Source organism: Hemitrygon akajei, chromosome 6 (genome assembly GCF_048418815.1).
Source record: "Hemitrygon akajei chromosome 6, sHemAka1.3, whole genome shotgun sequence".
Lineage (NCBI taxonomy): Eukaryota > Metazoa > Chordata > Chondrichthyes > Myliobatiformes > Dasyatidae > Hemitrygon > Hemitrygon akajei.
Window position 1 is genome coordinate 7,654,038 of NC_133129.1, and position 16,609 is coordinate 7,670,646.

General features: G+C 54.1%; 2 protein-coding genes across 2 annotated transcripts in view; both read right to left on the bottom strand.

Moving 5' to 3' along the window:
• Window positions 1–16,609, bottom strand: part of LOC140728837 (receptor-type tyrosine-protein phosphatase kappa-like) — a 740,427-nt gene that overhangs the window by 293,091 nt on the left and 430,727 nt on the right. The gene's annotated exons all lie outside the window — the stretch shown is intronic.
• LOC140728785 (uncharacterized) overlaps window positions 1–16,609 on the bottom strand; it is a 219,950-nt gene that overhangs the window by 43,451 nt on the left and 159,890 nt on the right. The window contains exons 10-11 of the mRNA XM_073047742.1: window positions 16,075–16,263; window positions 2,014–2,403 (exon numbers count right to left, since the gene is read on the bottom strand). Coding sequence (XP_072903843.1) covers window positions 2,014–2,403; window positions 16,075–16,263 — 579 coding nt within the window. The remainder of the gene's footprint in view (window positions 1–2,013; window positions 2,404–16,074; window positions 16,264–16,609) is intronic.

Below are 16,609 nucleotides of genomic sequence, written 5' to 3' on the forward strand. Positions count from 1 at the left end.
ATCCCCCTAGCCACGTCCTCCTTATCCCTCTAGCCACGTCCTCCTTATCCCCCTAGCCACGTCCTCCTTATCCCCTAGCCTCGTCCTCCTTATCCCTCTAGCAACCTCCTCCTTATCCCTCCAGCCACGTCCTCCTTATCCCTCTAGCCACGTCCTCCTTATCCCCCTAGCCACGTCCTCCTTATCCCCTAGCCTCGTCCTCCTTATCCCTCTAGCAACCTCCTCCTTATCCCTCCAGCCACGTCCTCCTCATCCCTCTAGCCACGTCCTCCTTATCCCCCTAGCCACGTCCTCCTCATCCCCCTAGCCACGTCCTCCTTATCCCTCTAGCCACGTCCTCCTTATCCCTCTAGCCACGGCCTCCTTATCCCTCTAGCCACGGCCTCCTTATCCCCCTAGCCACGTCCTCCTTATCCCCCTAGCCACGTCCTCCTTATCCCACTAGCCACTTCTTCCTTATCCCTCTAGCCACGTCCTCCTTATCCCTCTAGCCACGTCCTCCTTATCCCTCTAGCCACGTCCTCCTTATCCCTCTAGCCACGTCCTCCTTATCCCTCTAGCCACGTCCTCCTTATCCCTCTAGCCACGTCCTCCTTATCCCTCCAGCCACGTCCTCCCTATCCCTCCAGCCACGTCTTCCTTATCCCTCTAGCCACGTCCTCCTTATCCCTCTAGCCACGTCCTCCTTATCCCGCTAGCCACGTCTCCCTTATCCCTCTAGCCACGTCTTCCTTATCCCTCTAGCCTCCTCTTCCTTATCCCTCCAGCCACGTCTTCCTTATCCCTCTAGCCACGTCTTCCTTATCCCGCTCGCCACGTCTTCCTTATCCCTCTAGCCTCCTCTTCCTTATCCCGCTAGCCACGTCTTCCTTATACCGCTAGCCACCTCTTCCTTATCCCCCTAGCCACGTCTTCCTTATCCCCCTATCCACGTCTTCCTTATCCCGCTAGCCACGTCTTCCTTATCCCGCTAGCCACGTCTTCCTCATCCCGCTAGCCACGTCCTCCTTATCCCTGTAGCCACGTCTTCCTTATCCCTCTAGCCACGTCTTCCTTATCCCGCTAGCCACGTCTTCCTTATCCCCCTAGCCTCGTCTTCCTTATCCCTCTAGCCACGTCTTCCTTATCCCGCTAGCCACGTCTTCCTTATCCCCCTAGCCTCGTCTTCCTTATCCCGCTAGCCTCGTCTTCCTTATCCCGCTAGCCACGTCTCCCTTATCCCCAACTGGTTTCTCAAGTTCTCCACTACGACCCCTCCAGGGTCTCACTGGAAACCAAATGCCGAGAGTTGACCCTTTTGTTTTTCCCTCTTACCCTCGAGTGGACTCTTACTATCTCACCCGTGAACATCTCTCTCATATTTGGTGATGTGTGCTCCCAATCTACTCTGCAGGTCCAGCCTTACACTGTCGAAATCAGCCCTCCACAATTGAAGAGGAACTTTAGAACCAACTTTCTCTTTTCCCATGACTACCTCTGCAGATGCTGCCTGGCCCGTTGAGTTCTGGCAACATTTAGTTTTAAGCTCCAGAGTGCAAAATCAGCAGTTTCTTGTCTCTCCATCTTACGGAACAATGTTCACTGTTCCCAAAGGGTCACTCCCACACTTGGCCATTCTCATTCCCCAATATAAGGTTGAGTACAACCTCTTTCTGAGTAGGACTCCCTACGTACTGCTTTAAAAGCCCTCTTGAAGATAATCCACCTTCTCAGGGGCAACTAAATATTGGCAATAAATGCTGACCTTGCCAACAGGGCCTGGATTTCAACATTGAATTGGACAGCCAGCTCTGCATTTCCATCAGCCTCCTCCTCTGTTCCAGCAATGCCCACTTTCAGCTTGTGTCCTGTCCCACCCACAGCCCAGGTCCTCTGTGACCTTCCCCAGCACTGGGCGCAAACACACAGTAGCTGGAGAACTGTTACCCCTCCCCACACGGAACAATCCCAGTGCCTGAGCAGCCTGGGTCACGAATGGTGACGTCTTGATGTGGTTTCAATCCCCCTCCTCACCTGCTTGGCTGGTGTTTACCAGCGATGTGTTAAGTACTTTCCGGAAAGTTAGCATCCGTCCTTGGCCCCTGGTGTCCATAGAGCTGGGTCCATATCCAGAGTAGCCAGAGCTGGGAAGAGAGTAATTCACAAAGAGCATGATGTTGTACCGGGAGAATGGCCTGAGATTTTGGCAAGTCCAGTTATGCAGAGTCGAGCGACAGTAGGGATGGCGTTGGCTGGTGACCGTCGTGCCTCGTTTACAGCGCCAATTGTGACTCTCAGACCAGTCACACTCAAGCCAGACATTCAGTTCGGCAGCACGGCTGTTGGGACAGTTGTCGAAGCGACCCCACAGGGTGATGCTGTCCGCTGAGGTAGAGACATTCACCACGATGAACGGTGGCAGTTCTGTAAAAGGCAAAATTCACTCAATGAGCTTGGGGAATGTCTGATCCCATAAACACAGTGAGGCACGGTCCGATCCCAAAAACACAGTGAGGCACGGTCCGATCCCAAAAACACAGTGAGGCACGGTCCGATCCCATAAACACAGTGAGGCACGGTCCGATCCCAAAAACACAGTGAGGCACGGTCCGATCCCAGAAACACCGAGAGGCACGGTCCGATCCCATAAACACAGTGAGGCACGGTCTGATCCCATAAACACAGTGAGGCACGGTCAGTTCCCAAAAACACCGAGAGGCACGGTCCGATCCCATAAACACAGTGAGGCATGGTCCGATCCCAGAAACAGAGTGAGGTGCGATCTGATCCCAAAAACACCGAGAGGCACGGTCTGATCCCAAAAACACCGAGAGGCACGGTCTGATCCCATAAACACAGTGAGGCACGGTCTGATCCCAGAAACAGAGTGAGGTGCGATCTGATCCCAAAAACACCGTGAGGCGCGGTCCGATCCCAGTAACAACGAGAAGCGCGGTCCGATCCCAAAAACACAGTGAGGTGCGATCCGATCCCTAAAACACCGTGAGGCACAGTCTGATCCCAAAAACCCAGTGAGGTGCGGTCCGATCCCAGTAACAACGAGAAGCGCAGTCCGATCCCAAAAACACAGCGAGGTGCGATCCGATCCCAAAAACACAGTGAGGTGCGCTCCGATCCCAAAAACCCAGTGAGGTGTGCTCCGATCCCAAAAACCCAGTGAGGCGCGGTCCGATCCCAGAAACACTGTGAGGTGCGATCCGATCCCCAAAACACCGTGAGGCGCAGTCTGATCCCAAAAACCCAGTGAGGTGCGATCCGATCCCAGTAACAACGAGAAGCGCAGTCCGATCCCAAAAACACTGTGAGGCGCGGTCCGATCCCAAAAACACAGTGAGGCGCAGTCTGATCCCAAAAACACTGTGAGGCGCAGTCTGATCCCAAAAACACTGTGATGCGCGGTCCGATCCCAAAAACACAGTGAGGCGCAGTCTGATCCCAAAAACACTGTGAGACGCGGTCTGATCCCAAAAACACTGTGAGGCGCAGTCTGATCCCAAAAACACTGTGAGGTGCGATCCGATCCCAAAAACACTGTGAGGTGCAGTCTGATCCCAAAAACACTGTGATGCGCGGTCCGATCCCAAAAACACAGTGAGGCGCGGTCCGATCCCATAAACACTGTGAGGCGCGGTCCGATCCCAGTAACAACGAGAAGCGCAGTCCGATCCCAAAAACACAGTGAGGCGTGATCCGATCCCAAAAACACAGTGAGGCGCAGTCCGATCCCAAAAACACAGTGAGGCGCAGTCTGATCCCAGTAACAACGAGAAGCGCAGTCCGATCCCAAAAACACAGTGAGGCGTGATCCGATCCCAAAAACACAGTGAGGCGCAGTCCGATCCCAAAAACACAGTGAGGCGCAGTCCGATCCCAAAAACACAGTGAGGTGCGGTCCGATCCCAGTAACAACGAGAGGCGCAGTCTGATCCCAAAAACACAGTGAGGCGTGGTCCGATCCCAAAAACACAGTGAGGCGCAGTCTGATCCCAAAAACCCAGTGAGGTGCGGTCCGATCCCAGTAACAACGAGAGGCGCAGTCTGATCCCAAAAACACAGTGAGGCGCGGTCCGATCCCAAAAACACAGTGAGGCGCAGTCTGATCCCAGAAACACAGTGAGGCGCAGTCCGATCCCAGAAACACAGTGAGGCGCAGTCCGATCCCCAAAACACCGTGAGGCGCAGTCCGATCCCAAAAACACAGTGAGGCACGGTCCGATCCCAAAAACACAGTGAGGCACGGTCCGATCCCAAAAACACTGTGAGGCGCAGTCTGATCCCAGAACACTATGAGGCACAGTCCGATCCCAAAAACACAGTGAGGCACGGTCCGATCCCAAAAACACAGTGAGGCACGGTCCGATCCCAAAAACACAGTGAGGCACGGTCCGATCCCAAAAACACAGTGAGGCGCGGTCTGATCCCAGAACACTATGAGGCGTGGTCCAATTCCAGAAACACCATAAGGTGCAGTCCGATCCCAGGACATTGTGAAGTGCAGTCCGATCCCAGAACACTGTGAAGTGCAGTCCGATCCCAGGACATTGTGAAGTGCAGTCCGATCCCAGGACATTGTGAAGTGCAGTCCGATCCCAGGACATTGTAAAGTGCGGACTGATCCCAGAAACACCATGAGGAATGGTCTAAACCTGGTGTATAGCAGGGGGGGCGGGAAACAGAGGTTGTGGCAGTTAATTTACAATGAGACAAGACGTAGAGAGACTGCTAGCGAGGACAGACTGATGATAGGGCAAACTTGCAGTCAACAGCATGAGTTGCAATATCAACGGGGGGTAAAATCGAAAGGGATGAACACAGGACTGAAATTGTTATGTTTGAATGTGCACAATAAATGGAATAAAGGAGATGAACTTGTAGCACAGTTGCAGATCGGCAGGTATGATGTTGTAGGCATCACTGAATCATGGCTGAAAGAAGATTAAAGCTGGGAGCTTAATATCCAAGGATACACATTGTACTGAAAGGACAGGCAGGAAGGCAGAAGGGGTGGTGTGGCTCGGTTGGTAAAAACTGAAATTAATTAATTGGAAGGGGGTGACATAGGGTCGGAAGGTGACGAATCATTCCAGATAGAGCTGAGGAACTGCAAGGGTAAAAAGACCCTGATGGGGGTTGTATACAGACCCCAAACAGTAGTAAGGATGTGGTCTACAAATTACAATGGAGGATGGAAAATGCATGCCAAAAAGGCAATGTTCCGATCGTCATGGGGATTACAATGTGCAGGAAGACTGGGAAATTCAGGTTGGTGCTGGATTCCAGGAGGGGGGATTTCGAGAGGGCCAATGAGATGGCTTTTTGGAGCAGCTCGTGGTTCAGCCCCCTAGGACATCAGGTATTCAGGTGGCTGAAGAGATTGTAGAGGCATTAAAATGATCTTTCAAGAATCACTAGATTCTGGAATGGTTCCGGAAGTCTGGAAAATTGCAAATGTCTCTCCACACTTCAAGAAGGGAGAGAGGCAGAAGAAAGGAAACTATAGGCTGTTAGTCTGATCTCAGTGGTTGGGGGATGTTGGAGTCGATTGTTAAGGATGAGATCTCAGGGTACTTGGAGACTCATGATAAAATGTCATAGTCAGCATGGTTTCCTCAAGGGAAAATCTTGCCTGACAAATCTGCTGGAATTCTTTGAAGAAATAACAAGCAGGATAGACAAAGGAGAATTGGCTATGTTGTGTACATGGATTTTCAGAAGGCCTTTGACAACTGCCACACTGACAGACAGACTTTATTGATCCCGAGGGAAATTGGGTTTCATTACAGCTGAACCAACCAAGAATAGCGAAGAAATATAGCAATATAAAACCATAAATAATTAACTAATAATAAATTAATCATGCCAAGTGGAAATAAGTCCAGGACCAGCCTATTGGCTCAGGGTGTCTGACACTCTGAGGGAGGAGTTGTAAAGTTTGATGGCCACAGGTAGGAATGACTTCCTATGACGCTCAGTGTTACATCTCGGTGGAATGAGTCTCTGGCTGAATGTACTCCTGTGCCTAACCAGTACATTATGGAGTGGATGGGAGCCATTGTCCAAGATGGCATGTGACTTGGACAGTATCCTCTTTTCAGACACCACCGTCAGAGAGTCCAGTTCCACCCCTACAACATCACTGGCCTTACAAATGAGTTTGTTGATTCTGTTGGTGTCTGCTACCCTCAGCCTGCTGCCCCAGCACACAACAGCAATAATGATAGCACTGGCCACCACAGACTCGTAGAACATCCTCAGCATCGTCCGGCAGATGTTAAAGGACCTCAGTCTCCTCAGGAAATAGAGATGGCTCTGACCCTTCTTGTAGACAGCCTCAGTGTTCTTTGACCAGTCCAGTTTATTGTCCATTCGTATTCCTAGCTATTTGTAATCCTCCACCGTGTCCACACTGACCCCTTGGATGGAAACATGAGGCTCCTTAACAGGCTACAAGCCCACGGTATTACAGGATAGATTCTAGCATGGATAGAACAGTGGCTGATTGGCAGAAGGCAAAGAGTGGGAATAACGGGAGCCTTTTCTGGATGGCTGTTAGTGACTAGTGGTGTTAGATAGATAGATAGATAGATACTTTATTCATCCCCATGGGGAAATTCAACTTTTTTTTCCAATGTCCCATACACTTGTTGTAGCAAAACTAATTACATACAATACTTAACTCAGTAAAAAATATGATATGCATCTAAATCACTATCTCAAAAAGCATTAATAATAGCTTTTAAAAAGTTCTTAAGTCCTGGCGGTTGAATTGTAAAGCCTAATGGCATTGGGGAGTATTGACCTCTTCATCCTGTCTGAGGAGCATTGCATCGATAGTAACCTGTCGCTGAAACTGCTTCTCTGTCTCTGGATGGTGCTATGTAGAGGATGTTCAGAGTTTTCCATAATTGACCGTAGCCTACTCAGCGCCCTTCGCTCAGCTACCGATGTTAAACTCTCCAGTACTTTGCCCACGACAGAGCCCGCCTTCCTTACCAGCTTATTAAGACGTGAGGCGTCCCTCTTCTTAATGCATGATTCTTTTTACGTTTCATGTCAAATAATTTGGGCGATGGAATTGATGGCTTTGTTGCAAAGTTTGCAGATGATATAAAGACAGGTGGAGGGGCAGGTAGTTTTAAGGAAGTGCAGAGGCTACTGAAGGACTTGGATAAAGTAGGAGAACGGGCAAAGAAGCGGCAGATGGAATAGTGTCGGGAAGTGTATGGTCATGCACTTGGCAGAAGGAATGAAAGGGTTGAGTATTTTCTAAATGGAGAACATTCAAAAATCCGAGGTGCAAAGAGACTTGGGAGTCCTCGTGCAGGATCCCTTAAAAGTTAATTTGCCGGTTGAGTCAGTGGAATGGAAGACAAATGCGATTTCAGCATTCACTTTGAGATGACCGATCATAAAAGCAAGGATGTAACTCTGAGGCTTTCCAAGGAACTGGTGAGACTTCACTTGGACTACTGTGAGCAGTTTTGGTCTCCAATGTGCTGGCATTGAACAGAGCTCAAAGGAGATGTATGAAAATGAAAAACTGAAAAGCCTTATCATAGTCATCTCGTCATGAAGAAGTACAGAAGATGGGATATTATGTTGAAGTTGTACCAGATGGTGGTGAGGACTAACCCGGAGTATTATCAGCAGTTTTGGTCACCTACCTACAGGAAAGATGTAAACAGGACGGCCGGTGTTTATAGGATTCCCTGTGAACGCAGAGCAGTGTATATTGGCCTGGTGGAAACCTGCGTCAAGGAGCACAGGAGGTGTATCCGAACTCCGTACAGAATCCTGTCACTCGTCCTACCCATGTCACTGGTACCTACATGGACCAGGACCGCTGGCCATTCCCTCTTCCACAACAACGCTGAGGACTTGATCCAGGACGTCCCGGATCGTGGCACCGGGGAGGCAACATACCATACAGGGATCCTGTCCCTTCCCCTGACGAATCCCCTATTACCACGGTGTGTCTCCTCTACCTCCTTCCCTTCTGACAGAGACCCGACCACTGTGACTTTCCTCTGCTTGGCTCATCCCCCCGCCAACAGCATTCAACCTGATGTACCTGTTGTTGACGGGCTGGCCACGGGTACTCTGCACTGGCTCCTTAACCCCTTTCCCCTTCCTGACTGTCACCCAGTTTCCTGTGTCCTGCATCTTGGGTGTATCTCCCTCTCTATATGTCCTATCACCCCTTCAGCCTCCCGAATGATCCAGAGTTCATCCAGTTCCAGTTCCAACTCCTTAACACGGATTGTTAGAAGCTGCAGTTGTAGTTGTCAGGGACACTGGAGGTCTCCCTACCCTACCCTACCCTCCCACATCCTGCAAGAGGAGCATTCCACTACCCTGCATGGCATCTCTACTGTCCGAGCTGAGCAAGTGTATTGACGGGAGGGAGAAAAACCCCTGTGACTGAAACCTGCCTCAAAATCACCGTTCTCACTCTGACTGGTCACTGCACTCGCCCCGCCTTCCTTTAATATGTTCCTGCCTTTCAATTCAAATGCCTCTTGGTCACTGGTCAAAACTCCAAGAAAAAGCCTGCAGCGAGTTGCTGTCTTTTTCTACTCGGTCTGCAGACCCGAGTGAAATTCCCTCCTCTCAATCTTCTGATCGATGAGGGGCATTTGATGGCTCTGGGCCTGTACTCACTGGAATTCAAAAGAATGATGGGGGATCTCATTGAAAGATATTGAACGTTGAAAGGTCCCTATAGAGTCGATGTGGAGGGATGTTTCTTACGTGGGGGTCTCGAACCAAAGGACATTGCCTCAGAATACAGGGACATCCATTTACAAAAGATATGAGGAAGAATTTCTTAAGTCAGAGAGTGGTGAAACTGTGGAATCTGTTGCTACGATCAGCTGTGGAAACCTAGTCAATGGGTATGTTTACGGCAGAGTTTGACAGATTCTTGGTTGTCCGGCCAAGAAGTGTTACAGGAGAAGGCAGGAGATTGGAGCTGAGAAGCAAATGAATCAGTCATGGTCGAAAGGCGCAGCAGAGTTGATAGGCCAAATGGCTGAATTCTGCTTCTATATCTTATGGCCTTATGGAATCCCATTAACACCATGGGGCACAGTCCGATCCCATAAACACCATGGGGCATGGTCTGATCCCGTTAACACCATGGGGCATGGTCTGATCCCGTTAACACCGTGAGGCATGGCCCGATCCCGTTAACACCATGGGGCACGGTCCGATCCCATTAACACCGTGAGGCATGGCCCGATCCCGTTAACACCATGGGGCATGGTCCGATCCCGTTAACTCTGTGAGGCACGGTCCGATCCCGTTAACTCCGTGAGGCACGGTCCGATCCCATTAACACCATGATGCACTGTCCAATCCCATTAACATCATAAGGCACAGTCCAATTGTATTAACACTGTGAGGCACGGCCCGATCCCGTTAACACGATGGGGCACGGTCTGATCCCGTTAACTCCGTGAGGCATGGTCCGATCCCGTTAACTTCGTGAGGCATGATCCAATCCCATTAACACCATGGGGCACGGTCCGATCCCATTAACACCGTGAGGCATGGTCCAATCCCGTTAACACGATGGGGCACGGTCTGATACTGGGGCATAGACCAATTCCATATACACAGTGTGACACGGTATGACATAGGGACATGATCCGATCCCATATACACAGTGAGACACGGTCTGATACTGGGGCATAGACCAATTCCATATACACAGTGCAACCCGGTCAGATACAGGGACATGGTCCGATCCCATAAATACAGAGAGACAAGTGCTGATACTGGGACATGGTCCGATCCCATAAATGCAGAGAGACACTTTCTGATACAGGGGCATGGTCCGATCCCATAAATACAGTGAGACAAGTGCTGATACTGGGGCATGGTCCGATCCCATATACACAGTGAGACAAGTGCTGATACTGGGGCATGATCCGATCCCATATACACAGTGCAACCCGGTCTGATACAGGGACACGGTCCGATCCCATATACACAGTGCAACCCGGTCGGATACTGGGGCATGGTCCGATCTCATATACACAGTGAGACACGGTCTGATACAGGGACAAGGTCTGATCCAATCCCAGGGCATGGGCGGATACCAGAATCTTTGTCGGTCACAGTCCAATCCCATTCCATTCACAAAGAATCTCAATGTGATCCCACACCCACCCACACAGTGCACAGTCTGATCCCAGACCCATCCACACGGTGCACAGTCTGATCCCAGACCCATCCACACGGTGCACAGTCTGATCCCACACCCACCCACACGGTGCACAGTCTGATCCCAGACCCACCCACACGGTGCACAGTCTGATCCCAGGCCCACCCACACGGTGCACAGTCTGATCCCAGGCCCACCCACACGGTGCACAGTCTGATCCCAGACCCACCCACACGGTGCACAGTCTGATCCCAGACCCACCCACACGGTGCACAGTCTGATCCCAGGCCCACCCACACGGTGCACAGTCCTGGTCCCAGGGCCCACCCACACAATACAGAGTCTGATCCCAGACCCACCCACACGGTACACAGTCTGATCCCAGACCCACCCACACGGGGCACAGTCTGATCCCAGACCCACTCACACGGGGCACAGTCTGATCCCACACCCACCCACACGGTGCACAGTCTGATCCCACACCCACCCACACCCACCCACACGGGGCACAGTCTGATCCCAGACCCAGCCACACGGTGCACAGTCTGATCCCACACGGTGCACAGTCTGATCCCACACCCACCCACACGGTGCACAGTCTGATCCCACACCCACCCCCACGGTGCACAGTCTGATCCCACACCCACCCACACGGTGCACAGTCTGATCCCAGACCCACCCACACGGGGCACAGTCTGATCCCAGACCCAGCCACACGGTGCACAGTCTGATCCCACACGGTGCACAGTCTGATCCCAGACCCACCCACATGGTGCACAGTCTGAACCCAGACCCCACCCACACGGTGCACAGTCTGAACCCAGACCCACCCACACGGTGCACAGTCTGATCCCAGAACCACCCCCACGGTGCACAGTCTGATCCCACACCCACCCACACGGTGCACAGTCTGATCCCAGACCCACCCACACGGGGCACAGTCTGATCCCAGACCCACCCACACGGGGCACAGTCTGATCCCAGACCCACTCACACGGGGCACAGTCTGATCCCAGACCCACCCACACCCACCCACACGGTGCACAGTCTGATCCCACACCCACCCACACCCACCCACACGGGGCACAGTCTGATCCCAGACCCAGCCACACGGTGCACAGTCTGATCCCACACGGTGCACAGTCTGATCCCACACCCACCCACACGGTGCACAGTCTGATCCCACACCCACCCCCACGGTGCACAGTCTGATCCCACACCCACCCACACGGTGCACAGTCTGATCCCAGACCCACCCACACGGGGCACAGTCTGATCCCAGACCCAGCCACACGGTGCACAGTCTGATCCCACAACGGTGCACAGTCTGATCCCAGACCCACCCACATGGTGCACAGTCTGAACCCAGACCCACCCACACGGTGCACAGTCTGAACCCAGACCCACCCACACGGTGCACAGTCTGATCCCAGACCCACCCCCACGGTGCACAGTCTGATCCCACACCCACCCACACGGGGCACAGTCTGATCCCAGACCCACCCACACGGGGCACAGTCTGATCCCAGACCCACTCACACGGGGCACAGTCTGATCCCAGACCCACCCACACGGTGCACAGTCTGATCTCAGACCCACCCACACGGTGCACAGTCTGATCCCACACCCACCCACACCCACCCACACGGGGCACAGTCTGATCCCACACGGTGCACAGTCTGATCCCACACCCACCCCCACGGTGCACAGTCTGATCCCACACCCACCCACACGGTGCACAGTCTGATCCCAGACCCACCCACACGGGGCACAGTCTGATCCCAGACCCAGCCACACGGTGCACAGTCTGATCCCACATGGTGCACAGTCTGATCCCACACCCACCCACACGGTGCACAGTCTGATCCCAGGCCCACCCACACGGTGCACAGTCTGATCCCACACCCACCCACACAGTGCACAGTCTGATCCCAGACCCACCCACACGGTGTACAGTCTGATCCCAGACCCACCCACACGGTGCACAGTCTGATCCCAGGCCCACCCACACGGTGCACAGTCTGGTCCCAGGCCCACCCACACAATACACAGTCTGATCCCAGACCCACCCACACGGTACACCAGTCTCATCCCAGACCCACCCACACAGTGCAGTCTGATACCACACCCACCCACACGGTGCACAGTCTGATCCCACACCCACCCACACAGTGCACAGTCTGATCCCAGACCCACCCACACGGTGTAACAGTCTGATCCCAGACCCACCCACACGGTGCACAGTCTGATCCCACACCCACCCACACGGTGCACAGTCTGATCCCACACCCACCCACACGGTGCACAGTCTGATCCCACACCCACACACACGGGGCACAGTCTGATCCCAGACCCACCCACACGATGCACAGTCTGATCCCAGACCCACCCACACGAGTGGCACAGTCTGATCCCACACCCACCACACACGGTGCACAGTCTGATCCCCACACCCACCCACCGAGTGCACAGTCTGATCCCACACCCATACACACAGGGCACAGTCTGATCCCAGACCCACCCACAACGGTGCACAGTCTGATCCCAGACCCACCCACACGGTACACAGTCTGATCCCAGACCCACCCACCACGGTGCACAGTCTGATCCCACACCCACCCACACGGTGCCCAGTCCTGATCCCACACCCATACACACAGGGCACAGTCTGATCCCAGACCCACCCACACGATGCACAGTCTGATCCCAGACCCACCCACACAGTGCACAGTCTGATCCCACACCCACCACAACGGTGCACAGTCTGATCCCAGACCCACCCACACGATGCACAGTCTGATCCAGACACACCCACACGGTGCACAGTCTGATCCCACACCCACCCACACGGTGCACAGTCTGATCCCAGACCCACCCACACGGGTACACAGTCTGATCCCACACCCACCCACACAGTGCACAGTCTGATCCCACACCACCCACACGGTGCACAGTCTGATCCCACACCCACCCACACGGGGGCACAGTCTGATCCCAGACCCACCCACACGATACAAAGTCTGAACCCAGACCCACCCACACAGTGCACAGTCTGATCCCAGACACACCCCACACGATGCACAGTCTGATCCCAGACCCCACCCCACACGGTGCACCAGTCTGATCCCAGACCCACCCACACGGTGCACAGTCTGATCCCAGAACCACCCACACGGTGCATAGTCTGATCCCAGACCCACCCACACGGTGCAGTCTGATCCCAGACCCACCCAACACGGTGCACAGTCTGATCCCAGACCCACCCACACGGTGCACAGTCTGATCCCAGACCCACCCACACGGGGCACAGTCTGATCCCAGACCCACCCACACGGTGCACAGTCTGATCCCAGACCCACCCACACGGTGCACAGTCTGATCCCAGACCCACCCACACGGTGCACAGTCTGATCCCAGACCCCACCCACACGGTTGCACAGTCTGATCCCCAGACCCACCCCACACGGTACACAGTCTGATCCCAGACCCACCACAACGGTGCACAGTCTGATCCCAGACCCTCCCAACGGTACACAGTCTGATCCCAGACCCACCCACACGGTACACAGTCTGATCCCAGACCCACCCACACGATGCACAGTCTGATCCCAGACCCACCACACGGGGCACAGTCTGATCCCAGACCCACCCACACGATGCACAGTCTGATCCCAGACCCACCCACACGGGGCACAGTCTGATCCCAGACCCACCCACACGATACAAAGTCTGAACCCAGACCCACCCACACAGTGCACAGTCTGATCCCAGACACACCCCACACGATGCACAGTGTGATCCCAGACCCACCCACACGGTGCACAGTCTGATCCCAGACCCACCCACACGGTGCACAGTCTGATCCCACACCCACCCACACGGTGCACTGTCTGATCCCACACCCACCCACACGGTGCACAGTCTGATCCCACACCCATACACACGGGGCACAGTCTGATCCCAGACCCACCCACACGGTGCACAGTCTGATCCCAGACCCACCCACCACAACGATGCACAGTCTGATCCCACACGGTGCACAGTCTGATCCCAGACCCACCCACACGGTGCACAGTCTGATCCCACACCCACCCACACGGTGCACAGTCTGATCCCACACCCATACACACGGGGCACAGTCTGATCCCAGGACCCACCCCACCACGATGCACAGTCTGATCCCAGACCCACCCACACGGTGCACAGTCCTGATCCCACACGGTGCACAGTCTGATCCCAGACCCACCCACACGGTGCACAGTCTGATCCCAGACCCACCCACACGGTGCACAGTCTGATCCCAGACTATCCTCCGCTACATCGACGACTACATTGGTGCTGCATCCTGTACCCATGCTGAGCTCGTCAATTCATCAACTTTGTCTCTAACTTTCACCCAGCCCTTAAATTCACTTGGTCCATCTTGGACACTTCTCTCCCCTTTCTTGATCTCTCGGTCTCCATCTCCGGAGACAGACTATCCACTGACATCTTCTACAAACCCACTGACTCCCATAACTATATTGACTATACCTCTTCCCACCCTGTCCCAATGCAAAAACACCATTCCCTATTCCCAGTTCCTCCGTCTCCACCGCATCTGCTCCCAGGATGAGGCTTTCCATTCCAGGACATCCCAAATGTCCTCTTTCTTTAAGAATCGGGGTTTCCCTTCTGCCAGTCATCAATGATGCCCTCACCCGCATCTCCTCCATTTCCCGCACTTCAGCCCTTAACCCATCCCCCCGTCACCACAACAGGGACAGGGTTCCCCTTGTCCTCACCTATCACCCCACCAGCCTCCAGATCCAGCATATTATCCTCCGCAACTTCCGCCACCTTCAACAGGACCCCACCACTAAGGACATCTTTCCCTTTCTACCCCTCTCAGCTTTTCTCAGGGATCGTTCCCTCCACGACTGCCTGGTCCACACGTCCCTCCCCACAGATCTCCCACCTGGTACTTATCCCTGCAAGCGTAAGTGCTACACCTGTCCCCCCACCTCCCCCCTTACCACCATTCTGGCCCCAGACAGTCCTTCCAGGTGAGGCAACACTTCACCTGCGGGTCTGCTGGAGTCGTCTATTGCATCCGGTGCTCCCGGTGTGGTCTCCTCTACATCGGTGAGACCCGACGCAGATTGGGGGACCGCTTCGTCAAGCACCTCCGCTCCGTCCACCACAACAGACAGGATCTCCCGGTTGCTACCCACTTCAACTCTGCCTCTCATTCCCATCTAGATATGTCCATACATGGCCTCCTCTACTGCCATGATGAGGCCAAACTCAGGTTGGAGGAGCAACACTTCATATACCGTCTGGGTAGTCTCTAGCCCCTTGGTATGAACATCAAATTCCCCAACTTCTGGTAATTCCCCCCTCTCCCTTCCCCCATCCCACTTTCACTCTGTCTCCTCTTCTAGTTGCCTATCACCTCTCTCATGATTCTGCCTTCTTCTACTGCCCATAGTGCTTTCCCCTTACATTCCTTCTTCACCTTTCCTGCCTATCCCCTCCCTGCTTCCCCTCCCCCACCGCTTGATCTTTCCTCTGATTGGTTTTCCACCCTCCCCCCACCTTCTTTATAGGGCCCCTGCCCCCCCCCCCCACTTCAGTCCTGATGAAGGGTCTCGGCCCGAATTGTTGACTGCTCATTTCAACGGATGCTGCCCGACCTGCTGAGTTCCTCCAGCTTGTTGTACGTGTTGATCCATACCAAGCTAATTTCATGATCAACCAATCAGCCTGTCCTTGGAATTGGGAGGAAACTGGGTTACCGTTGGAAACGCACGCGGTCACAGGGAGAACATGCAAACTCCACATGGACAGTACCTGAGGTCAGAATCGAACCCGGATCTCACCCTGTGAGGCCGTGGTTGGGCCGCGTTCACCAGTGAGACACTCACCTTGACACTTGATGTCCTGGGTTTGGACGTTCTTCCCATTCTTGATCCACTGTCCACGGTGACAAGAGAGACCGGAGATGCTCACTGGCACGGAGCCACTTCGACAGATGTCACGGCAGCTTCTCTGGCCATACCAACCGTCATGGCCGCCACCCTGGTCCAGATCTGTGTAGTCATCAGCATCCGAACCTGAAATGGGGGGGAAGGGGGAGAGTGGAGAGGGTGAGAGAGGGAGGGGATGGAGGAGTGGGAGGGGGAGGGGATGGAGGAGAGGGAGGGGGAGGAGAGTGGAGAGGGTGAGAGAGGGAGGGGATGGAGGAGAGGGAGGGGGAGGAGAGTGGAGAGGGTGAGAGAGGGAGGGGATGGAGGAGAGGGAGGGGGAGGAGAGTGGAGAGGGTGAGAGAGGGAGGGGGGGTGGAGGGAATGAGCAAGGGGGTTGAAGAGAGGGAGGGGAGGGTGAGAGGGGAGGGGAGAGGAGGAGAGGAGGAAGATGGGGAAGGGGAAGGGGATGAAGAGAGGGAGGGGAGGAGAGGGA